General features: G+C 41.2%; 1 protein-coding gene across 6 annotated transcripts in view; it reads left to right on the top strand.

The window, feature by feature from the left end:
- The window catches only part of setd5 (SET domain containing 5), a 56,250-nt gene extending 53,196 nt beyond the window's left edge, over window positions 1-3,054 (top strand). For all 6 annotated transcript variants that reach the window (XM_069172939.1, XM_069173341.1, XM_069173090.1 and 3 more), the window contains one exon: window positions 136-3,054. In XM_069172939.1, the coding sequence (XP_069029040.1) occupies window positions 136-723 (588 nt within the window). In that variant the 3' untranslated portion in view covers window positions 724-3,054. The remainder of the gene's footprint in view (window positions 1-135) is intronic.
- The last annotated feature ends 8,878 nt before the right edge of the window (window positions 3,055-11,932 follow it).

Below are 11,932 nucleotides of genomic sequence, written 5' to 3' on the forward strand. Positions count from 1 at the left end.
CAATCTTCTGCATTCAACTTTAAAATTGTGTTATTGTCACAAAGTAGTCAAGTGTGTGTGTGTGTGTGTGTGTGTGTGTGTGTGTGTGTGTGTGTGTGTGTGTGTGTGTGTGTGTGTGTCTTTGTGGTTGTTCAGTCAACAGAAAGCCACCGACAGACCGACAGTCCGTCGTTCCCCCAGCAAACCTCCAACTCTCCGTTCCGGGGTTCCTACAGTCCCTCATCAGGCCAGAGCTTCTACCCACGCCTCTCCTCCTCCCACGCAGGACTGTCCCAGGAGCACCTTCCAACCTCCTACTCGAGTCCCACCCCGGCCTCCTCCTCCTCCTCCTCCTCCTCCTCCTCTTCCTCCTCCTCCTCAGACTCCAGGCTGCCAGCGGGCTCTTTACACCAGCAGGGTGTGAACAGCAGCGTGGACGGAGCCCACAGCTACAGTAGCGGCCACATAAAGGCAAGTCTTTCGAACAGCAGCGGCCTGGGGGGGGCTCCCACCCCAGGACCCAGGGCCCACCACGGGCAGACTAAAATAGACACGGGTGCCCAGCAACAGGTGTCTCGCGGCCTGAAGACCAGCAGCCCGGGCCAGGCAGCGCTGCAGGCCGGCTCCAGGCTGCTGTCGGCCTCCGGACAGACACACTACCCGCAGCGGGGGACGAGCCTCAATCAGTTCCAGCACTCCCCCCTCCAGGGATCCGGAGTAAGGACACAGTCAGGAAGCTTTTAGGGCCTTGTTGGAGCGTGTATGTGTGAATGTATGCGTGTATGCGTGTGCCTGTGCCTCCTCAACCCCTAAAGCTGTGGTGGAATGAGGATCAGGGAGTTTCGGGTGAGCAAATGTACAGACCTAAGAGGAGCAAGGACTTCTTTACGGATTTCCTTTTTTTTTTTTTTTTTTCATATTTTCTGTCTTTTTTTTTTTAGGTTGTTTTTTTTTTGAGAGAAAAAACAAATTACCACACTGCACAAAAAAATAATTATTGACTTGGGGACATCATTAAGAAATCTATGGAAAGAGCGATTTGGACAATGCATTATGTGGGGGGGGGGAGGAGGAGGAGGAGGAGGAGGGGGGAGGTGCAATCACATGTAATTTGAAATTGTCCCCAGCGTTTCCTCAGACTGCAAACCAGGCTCTGTCCCAACAGAAAAGTCAAGCCTTCCACACAAATGTCTGCGCGAAGTCCTAAAAGGCCGTATACTCATCATCGCGGTATCCCGGTTGGATAAATGCTGAGATGCATGTGTAACGGAAAGCAAGAGTTGTCTTACTGAAAATGTTTTTGTTTTTTTTTCTTTTTGTTTTTGTTTTTCCTTTACGTTTTTGGATTTGGCGAGTGGCCGAGTCTGTGCTGCAGTAAATGAGTGTTTTGATTTTGGAAAGGGGGGAAATGACTGAAGCAAAAGTAACACATTAATCATCCGTTCTAAAGATGCATCGGAGGCGGGGGAGTGGGTCTCTCCCTGGATGAGGATCATTCCATATGATTACCAACTTCAGTGTTTAGTCATAAAACATGAAAACCAGCCCCACACACACACACACACACACACACGCACACACACACACACACGCACGCACACACACACACACACACACACAAGGTTCTTCACCTGTTTTGATGTTCTGTTGGTTTTTTTTGGTTCTCTTCTGCCCTCTCATCCTCACTGGACTGTTTTGATCTCACCTTAGGACTACTCCACTGTAGAATTCTGAAATTGTAATTGAGACATACAGGTCTTATGAATGATGGTGCTGCATTCTTGTTTTTTTTTTGTTGTTTTTTTTCCAATAAATTTGAAATCCAGTTATGTTCCCCACACATTTCTGCATTCATCTTGTGATTATACCAGTTGGAAGTTTATTTTTTTTGTTATTCTTTTCTTTTTTTTTTTTTATCGAAATACATTCTGGTCATACAATAGGGACGATGTTCAGGAACAAAAGAAGAGGTTGAACGATCCGACTTTATTTCAGAACCAAGTGTTGGGTTTGACTGTTGCAGGATTTTTTTTTAATTTTATTTTGGATTAAATATGTTTTTTTTCTTTCTTTTTTCTGACCAACCCTTGCATTCCGTGTGACACCGAGGAAAGACGGGGATCAGCAGGGATCTCTGAAATAGCCTTTGGATTGTTTATAAGACCTAGTTTGAAAAAAAAAAAAAAGGAAAAAAAAAAAGAAGAAAAAAGCTGCTATGTTCTTCTGTGAGAGCTGCTTTCCTTTTCACAGAATGCTGTATTTGAATTATTTTTTAACAGACTTGTGAGAAAGAGATGGTTCTCCTGACCCACCACGCTGGGTTGTTAAGCCAACAGCTGGGCGGCAGCAGGACTCGCCCCCTGCTCCCTCTTTAAGACTTTTTTTGTTTCAGGACCAGATGTGGGAAAGAAAGAAAACAAAAAAAAAAACGGATGCGTTTGTGTGGAAGAGTTCAAGGACCGAGGGGGACTGGTAAAGTGACCAGACCCTCCCACCACCCCGCCCCTCCCTCCCACCCGCCACTACAACCGCACCACCCCCGCCCCCCTCTCAAGACTACCAACACAAAGGAGAGTACTCATGTTACATGAATGTTTGACAGATTTTTTTTTTTTTTTTTTTTTTTTTTTTTTTATAATAGTTGTGGCCCAAAATTAACCAGCACCTTAAAATGAGAGATACAAACCGAAAAGACACAATAGGACAATATGTATGATTAAATGTATTGTATAGAAAGAAATGTGATATAGACTTGTATGGAGAAAATATAGTACACTGAATTTATCGCATGATACGTGTTTGTAGGGTCTGAGTGGCCATCTTCTCTCGGATGGTTGGAAGTTCATCATTGGGTCTGTTCCAGGGTTCCTCCAAAAAAAACAAAAAAAAAACAGACACTGCATTCGCTTTCTGTTGTTGTTTTGTAAAGATCATTCTGTTGGTTTTTTGTTTTATTTTTACATAAATCATAGTAGTAGTAACTTTCAAATGTTTCCCCTCCAAAAGATTTAAGAAGTAAAAAAGATGTAATGCATTTTGATAATAAAACGATAATGATGGTTATTTTGAAAATGACGATTGTGACGTGTCATTTGAGGGACTCGTGCGATTCGCGACTCGCCGCCGCCGCCGCGGTCCGGGCAGGAAAGACGCCGTCATTTTTGAGTGTGCGTGCAGAACCGCGCGACCGTGCGGCCGCGTTCAGGTATGTGCGGTGTTATTGCCGGCGTCTGAAATATCAAAAGGAGTGCTTCCTTTTTCTCTTTCGAGCGTTATTTCAGGGCCTCTGTGTGGACACGTCCCGACGAGGGAGCTGGAGTGGTCGCGTCGATCCCGATGCGAAACCCGAATAGGTCCTGATCTCTCCCCGTGGCGGTTACCGGGCTTTGTTAAAAGGCCCGGTAAGATTTCGCTGCAATTCGGTGAGTACGTTTGTCTTGCAACCCCCTAAAAATGCCGGCGGAGATATAAATGTCATTTTTCTGTGGAGGAGTGTATCAAAATGTGTAAAAACCTAAAAGGACCCACAGCGGACGAGTGCATATCAAAGTTGGAACAGGCTCCAGCGTGATGAAATTGTAATCCAGCGAAGTTCTGTATGAATACTGATATTCATTTACAAGATGTTCTGAACTTTTTTTTTTTTTTCCAGATGAGTTCAAAAGGAAAAAAAGTGAAAAGAAAAAAAAAAAAAAGACAAATTGATTTTCTTTTGAACATTCGTACCAAGAATTAATAGATACTCGTCAACAAAAACGGATCAAACGCGTGTTTTAACAACAACAAAACATTCAAGTTCATATTTGTGATTGGAGATGTGAGTTTACAACCCCGTTTCCCCAAAAAAGTTGCTATGTTTTGAAACATGCAAATAAGAGCAGAATACAATGATTTGCAAATCGTGTAAACCCAGAATTTAATTCAAAATAGACCACGGACAACACGTCAAATGTTGAAACTGAGAAATGTTATGAAAAATATATGCTCATTTTAAATTTGAGCCCAGTAACATGTTTAAAAAAAAAAAAAAAAAGGGTTGTTTACACATGCTGCTGTCCCAACCTTTTTTTTTTTTTGTATTGCGACTCTTCTTTTAACAACACTGTAAATGTTTGGGAACCGAGGAGATGAAACGCCTTCCCGTCTTCACTGCTGAGAGACTACAATACTCTAACAAGAAAAAAAAAAGAAAAAAGAAAGCTCTTCCATGTTGGGACTCTTAGTTGCGCAGGACTTTTTGACAGAGCGGTGTCGTTTCCAATTGCACACCGCCGTTCTGCACCGACAGGAAATGACCTCGGCATGTCGACGCGTCAGCCGCCAAAATATCTGCGGCTTTAATTATTTCACGCAGGAACGAACGCGTTTTCCTGCCCGGTACTTGTCGTGCGCTCGTAGATTCAAAATAGTTGAGTCGTGGATGAATTTGTTGGTACCCTTCCATGAAAAAAGAAAAACCCATAGGTTTTTTTGTTGTTGTTGTTTTTTTTGCTGAAAACGGACTAAATGAATTGGCCTCCAATATTGTTTATTCCATATTTATTTAAAAAAAACAAATTTGTCTTTTGATATTTTGATTTAAGAGAATATTTTACATAATAAATTGCTTAAACCTAATATTTTGTCGCACAACTTTCAGAGGCAACCACTGCTACGCAATGACTTCTGTAGCTCTCGGTGAGACTTCTGCACCCGTCAACAGGCGCTCGGTCCGCTCTTCCAGAGCACATTGCTCCAGCTGTCTCAGGTTTGAAAGATACCTTCACCAGACTGCTTTTTCCATAGACGTCTGATCGGATTCAGATCAGAACTCATAGAAGAACACTTCACAGTAGCCCATTTTTATTTTATTTTTTTTTGTATTTAGTTATTCTGGAGTGGTTTTAAATGTGTGTTTTAGGTCATTATCCCTTTTCTTGGAAAACGTCATCTTCATACGTGAACAGAGCTGATGTGACTCAACAATAAGCTCCAGTTTTGTCTCATCTTCCCAAAGTAAACTTTCCCAGAAGCATTCTGACTTACAGTAAAGCCCATATAGTTGTTGTTGTTGTTGTTTTTTAAAGTTTTTCTTTTAACAGCGGAGTCCTCCCGCGTCATCTTCCACGGAGCCAACCGCATTCAGAAAGCGACACATGCTGCAATCAGACACTGATGTACTTAGATCTCAGAATTCAGCTTAAATCTACACGAACATTTTCTTCGTTGCTATAGTCACCGTTACTTCCGTCGATTTTTTTTTTTTTTTTTTCCCCCCTCGATGCCACATCCAGGTAGGTTGACCGCAGTCAAATGGACGGGAAACTCGTAAGTATTATTTGCAACTGCAGTTACAGGAACATGAAGCGGCTTGGAGATGGTCTTATATTCTTTACCTTTAACAAGTTTGTCTGGAATTTTCTTTCTGATCTTCTCAAACAACTCTCTGCTTTGCTTTCTCTGCTCCATGTTCTGTGTGGTGCACATAATCACACTAAACAGCAGAGTGATGTCTTTTCTCCATTTAAGCAGGCTGAGTGAGTGATTACAAGATTGATGACGCGATATTAATGAAAGAAAACGGTTTGAAATATCACGACCCCGATTGTATGATTTCCTTCCTGGGGACGCCAACAAATCTGTTCAGGCAATTTGAGAATAATCTTTGTGGAAGGAACAATAAGTTTTCTTTTTTTTCTCGCAACGTTTTTGTTTTACAATATGACATACCAAAGGCATGCAGGTACACATTAGAAAATTGCTTTTAATTTCATTACTTTTCAGGATGATTGAAACATATTTTTAGTGAGCTGTTAAAGGGTACCGACATATTCATTCACAACTGTAGGTTGCCACAGTCTTTTTTTTTTTAATGTAAAGTATTCTTTTCTTTTACCGGGATAGTCTTGAGATGAGACTCTCCTACAAGAGTATTCTTGTTCAGGTTGCAGCAGTTGCAAACAAAAACATCACGCACCCCTTACAACAATCAGTGAAGAAAAAAAACTTTTAGGGCCAAATCATTTTGTATTTTACATTTTACGTGTGATTTTATGTTACAGTATATGGTGTATTTTTGTTTTAGTTGTATTGTCATTTGGTTGAATCAATTACTCCTGAGGCAGACTGCTGTTAAACTGTATGAACGGGGGGGGCAATATTTTCATGAATCATTTCTCAATTTCAACTTCTTACTGGTAATTTGTATAATTCAGCTCTGCAGGTGATATTGGTTGTTGTCTTGTGCACCCGCAGGGGGAAATTCAAGGTGTCCAGTTTGAAATTGGATGCTTTGCTCCGCAGTTAATAGATTCCAAAATCGATCTGTCAATGAACTTTTTCTTTTGATTGCACAAAGTGCCTGCTTCACTTCACGCGAACTGACCGAATGTTGGGAGTTGTAGGATGCGGTCATTATGTGGGATTAGCGTTTGCTTGGCTCAGTTTTTTTTTTTTTTTTAAATTACATTTTTATAAAGAGCGGCATTTTAATACTTAAAATGCATAATAGTGTGTCCAGAAGCAGATAATTGACTATGAGAGAAAAAAAAACAGCTCATCTGTAAAGTAATTTAGAACCCGGGAGCACAGTGGACTTCAAAATAAACAGAGGATAGGGTCACCATTGGACAATAACTGTAGCCAGTTATAGAAAATAGAAAATGTCCTGGAGCTGTGAAGAAGAAACCCAAAACAAAAGGGATTTTTTTTTTTGTTGTTTCCTTCCCACTGTCAGATGTTTCCTTCGAGCTGTTGTTAATGTGTAGATTTGTTAGATTCCTCTCTGTAATGTTGTAAAGTTCTTTTGTAAGAACTTTGCTGTGTTTAGGGCCTCGACATAAGTTGTTTTGTGAATTGGCACCATATACAAAATTGTGATTTGGAAGGTTATGTTAGAATATAATGTTTATTTTCAAGCCTTTTGTCATGTAGTCTAAATGCTTTCACTGATTTAGTTCTATGTAATGACTTTATTTTCATTTTTTTTTTACTTTTATCTTAGGTTTCCTTAAAGTAATCGTAATTTTACGCAAGTACTATTTCCCAGTAGTTTCCATCCTTTCAAAACTATGCTTTACTCGACATCACAGTGGAGACGGGAAACATCATCCACAAATAAAGGTTCCTTTATTTGGTTGTAGTTGTTGCCATTAATGCTTAATTACTTCATGAAGGTATTGACGTTAAGGCCAGTGCAGACCACAGAAGGGTGTTTTCTAACAGATGGTAAGCTCTGGGATGTCCACTCATGTTGTAACTCAACCTGGGCTTTCATGCGTGTTATCGTTTCACAGAAATAATATGAATAATATATTCTGCATCACTGAACTAAGATTTTTATATGATGTAACTTTCAATTATTGGATAAGCACTTGTAATTCAAAAGCAAACAAAATAATGTTTATAATCGGTTTTCTTGCGCATATGAAATCGATAAAAACACAGCAGGTCTCAATGATTTTTGTTTCTAAGCATTTGTGATGGCATCTTACCACTGACCTGTTGTTACTCCAGGAGCCGCCCGTGCTGTTTATATCCACTAGAGGGAAGCATTGCGCTGCAGGTGAGTAATGCGAAGAAGGGGAAAGACGTGACTGGTGAAAGTCGGGTTCACCGAGATTATCCTCACCGTCTCTATAATGGATTTAGAAATGTTAGAGAAGCAGGGATGCTATTTGCTCATATTTCTGACATTGCAATACACGTATCACGCCAAGCAGAACTGGCAAAGGCATGGAAGGCTGAAGGTTTCTGCAGATGATGTTCTCATCACCGTCACGAGATGCCGCATTTGAACCTTCCTTTTCATTTACTTCTGCGTACGGGTTCCTTTGTCCATCAAGCCGCAGATCTTTAAATGACTAACTGCTTTCCAAAGTTGTTGTACGAACACCTTTCAGTCAGCTCTGCAAACAAATGTGCAATCTAATCAGTTGATTGTTGGGGCTCGTTTAAGTCCGGGAAAGGCAAAATGCTCCTCAGCTGTGTAAAAAAAACAAAAACATTTCAAAGGCGTTCTTTCTTCATTGCAGAATCAGCAGTAGCTGCAGCATATTGACTATCTACCAATACCACTACACCGGGGGTTCTGTCAAGGGATGAAACACATTATGCCTGAAAACAGCTGCCCCTCAGCCCCAGATTTGCAACTCCATGGACCTGAAAGAGTTTCACAAAACATGGGGGGAAAAAAACCAACGAATCGCCGGTTTAATGTTTTACTTCTGTAGAACACGAGCAGACAAGTATGTAAGAACTTATTTATGAAACAACAAGGAGAGTCCGACAGGTTCCCCACCATCAGGTTGTGATCCCCTGGTATATTGAACATATTTCTAGCAAGGGAAACGAGTTCACAGTATCAATTTAGATAGAAGTGAGACTTTCTGTGTAGAAAACATAGGAAACAGTTGTTGACAGAAACAATCCCAACCAGGAGGTATTCTCCCTGCTTTAATGAAGATATATTTAATGATAGAAAGCAGAAACTCCCCCCCAAAAAAACCAAAAACATCTGTTACAGGGAACAATTCATGAGCATCAGTTTGACAGATGTGAGGGCATCTTTATGAAACACGAGGGGAACAGTATCTCCCCTCCACGATGAAGATATTTAATGATATGTTCTCCGGGTTTCAACTTTCAATCTGTTCCTCATGAAATACAGGGGGTATCACTGTCGACAGGGTCTACCCCAGCCATCCGGATGCGTCCTCCTTGCTATGATGAACAAAGTGATAGAATGCTAAAACGCAGATATCCCACCTATTGTCTATTTATTGAAACTACTCAGCAGTTACAAAACACAAGGAACAACGTGGTAACTAGTCTTGGTGTAATCTTAGACTCTGATCTAAGTTTCAAGGCCCACATTACCAAAGTGACGAAAACTTTTTTTTTTTTCCACCTTAGAAACATCGCCACGGTGCGGCCGTTTATAAATCAGACGGATGCCGAAAAGTTGATTGATGCCTTCATTTCTGGCCGACTGGACTGCTGTGATGCACTTTTTACTGGCCTACCAAAGAAAACAACAGAGAGACTTCAGGTCATCCAAATCTATGCAGCTTGAGTATTAACCAGAACCAAGAGAAGAGAAGACATCAGTCCAGTTCTGGCTGCTCTGTGCTGGCTGCCTGTAAGACACAGGATTGACTTTAAGGTCCTCCTCCTCACGTACAAAGCTCTTAATGGGCTCGGACCGAGTTACATCTCTAACTCTGGTTAACTATGAGCCTTCAAGAACACTGAGATCATCTGCTGCTGCTCCATTGGAGGTTCCCAGCAACAGCCGAAAGAAAATTGGGGATTCAACTTTGGTCAGCTACGCTCCAAAGATGTGGAACACACTACTTGTATATATCAGGGAAACTAGCTCAGTTAATACCTTTAAAATAAAGTTCAAAACATATCTCTTTACATCAGCCTTTAACTAGTTACTCTTGAAGCTCTCTTGCACCTGCCATGCACTTGAACTACCGCGCCTTTGAAATGCATACTGCTCATTTCATATTTTGACTGTATATTTTGATCTACTTATATTAAAGTTATGCATTTGATCTGTATCTTATGCATTTTATCTGTTCTTACGCATTTTATCTATTTAATCTCGGGATTATTTTTCTGTATTTTTTTGGGTGTCTGTTTTAATGTGGGAACACTGCACGCGATTATCTTTCTGTGAAGCACTTTGAGTTGCATTTCTTGTATGAAAGGTGCTATACAAATCAAGTTTATTATTACATTATTATGATTATTATGTCCGACAGCCGTCAAGTTATGTGCCCTGTCTTACAGAGAACATGTTTGGTCAGAAATGGCTGACACTCAGAGAACCTGTCTGTTTATGGGGTAAAAAAAAAAAAAAAAAAAAATCAGTGGTATCAGTTTGATAGAAGTGTGATCTTCCCCAGTATGTCAAACAAGGTGAAATGGTATCTGAAGAAGACAACCCCAACCATCAGAATGAAAGGGCCTAAATTTATACTTACAATCATGAAAAGCAAGCAGGCTGAGAAAAAAACTGAACCGTTGAGCTCCTTCGCTCTGCTTCAGTACTTTCACAGTGTTGCACCTGCACACGATGATCAGCGCTGTCCATGTTTCTTATGAAACAACTAGTCGCATACATCTCAGCGAGTCATTTTGTTGTTTTTGCCGTCCTTCTGGAGGAAACCGGGGAAAATATACAATTATCTCGTGATAATTACAGCCCCGGAGTAGACTGCGCACCCAACTATCGCGTCGCCGTGCTCCTGTTATCACCGCCCCGTTGAACGACTTTGGCCTACTTCGGTTCTCGCTGACCGATTTGGCTTGAAGAAATTCGATAGATTGAATTGCCTTGAGACATTTGACCAGTTTCCTCCCCATTGCTGAAGTTCAAATCAAAGTAGCACGACCTCGATTCTCCACCCGCTTCGGGCATCGCCGTGTGACTTGAGAGGGATCGATGTCTCGGTTTTTTTTTTTAAAAATCGGCCTTAAAATAACATCCGAAACAGGCTAACAAGCAAATGTTTTATTGAAACGACAAAATAATCATCGAGACAGAGACTGCAGCTGCGAGGAGAGGGAAGACTCTTAAAAAGGAGAACCGCAAAACCAGTAAGGGAACTGTATTTATGCCGGGTTGTTTTGTCAGATTTGCGAGACAGAATTATGACCGAAGCTCGTTATTTTGTTCGTTTCGGTGTTTCCTGCTGGCTCAGGTGTCCGACATCAGGTGCAGAACACCTTCGTAAAGAAGGTGGTCAACAGATATTTAACCAGCTGAGACTCAACAGAGTAACCAAGCTGACCGTGAAGAGTTTTGCTTTTTGCCAACTAAAACTGCCAGGAACTGCAGATCCAAAAACATGGAGGTCCAGAGATACCTGGCAGAAAACTGCAGGGGGAGAGTGGACAAAGACAAAAACAAACAAAAAAAAAAAGCACAAAATATGGGGAAGAGAAGACAAAGGTCATGACATGCAATGGCGGCATATAAATGTGTGTGGAGTAAGGAAAGGCACTCATAACGGAGCAACGGTTCAGGATCACCCGAGTCATCCCTGTCTGTGTTGAGGGGTAACATCACACAAAAGGACAATGGTCACTACAAAATGGCGTTACCTTTTAACGACTGACATGACCTAACAACAAGACCTGTGCACTACATCACCGGAATTGTCTTAAAAGAAAGATTAAAAGGACTACAAAGACGGCGTAAAGCTAACGAATGACGTCATTTACGGCGTCTGTGCAGAGAGAGGGTGTAATCACATCATCTTCTGGAATTTCTATTGGGAATTAATCAATAACTTTAGTCTTACCCAGTGTGGAGTCACCAAAATCACAGCAAATATCAATGGTCTCCTGTTGGTTAGACAACAATTCTTAGGTTGTGAATACATGCTTTTGTATAATTTGGAGGATTTTTTTAAAATTTGTTTTTATTGCCACTGATTAAGACTTAAATTATTGACTAATTTTGTAGCGTTGGTTTTTGGTGTTGCACTTTTTAGACGGTCCCTTCCCGATCAGCCTGCTGTGCTTTGAGGCCAGTGTAATTTCTCCAGCTCAGAGAAGGGCTTTTCTTCATGAACTACCTCCTGCAATAGGAAAGAAACGTGGATTGGGGTTTTTAACAACGTGTAGTTATTGAGTTACTGATCCGGGAAGGTCGAATCAGTACCGATATCTTTCTAACTTCACCGTAGCAGCCAATGTTAGTGCCGACAGGCTGCAACTTTTCTCATCATCACGAGATTTGCAACTCAGAATTGATAAGCCTTAATTACGATACAGTACGATAAGCTGCCTACTTTTTTTTTATTTTATTTTTTTTCTTCACGTGAATGGAATGTGCTTCAACACTGGCTAAACCTAACCAACCGAACCAATCGTTCAGGTCAGAGAATCTGATGGGTCGCAGATTTCTGTGTGGACAAGACTGCCTGACTGCCACAGTAACTTAATATTGCCTCCTAAT

This window comes from Embiotoca jacksoni, unplaced genomic scaffold, assembly GCF_022577435.1.
Source record: "Embiotoca jacksoni isolate LCO1_2020_lvr unplaced genomic scaffold, fEmbJac1.0.p SCAF_1, whole genome shotgun sequence".
NCBI lineage: Eukaryota > Metazoa > Chordata > Actinopteri > Embiotocidae > Embiotoca > Embiotoca jacksoni.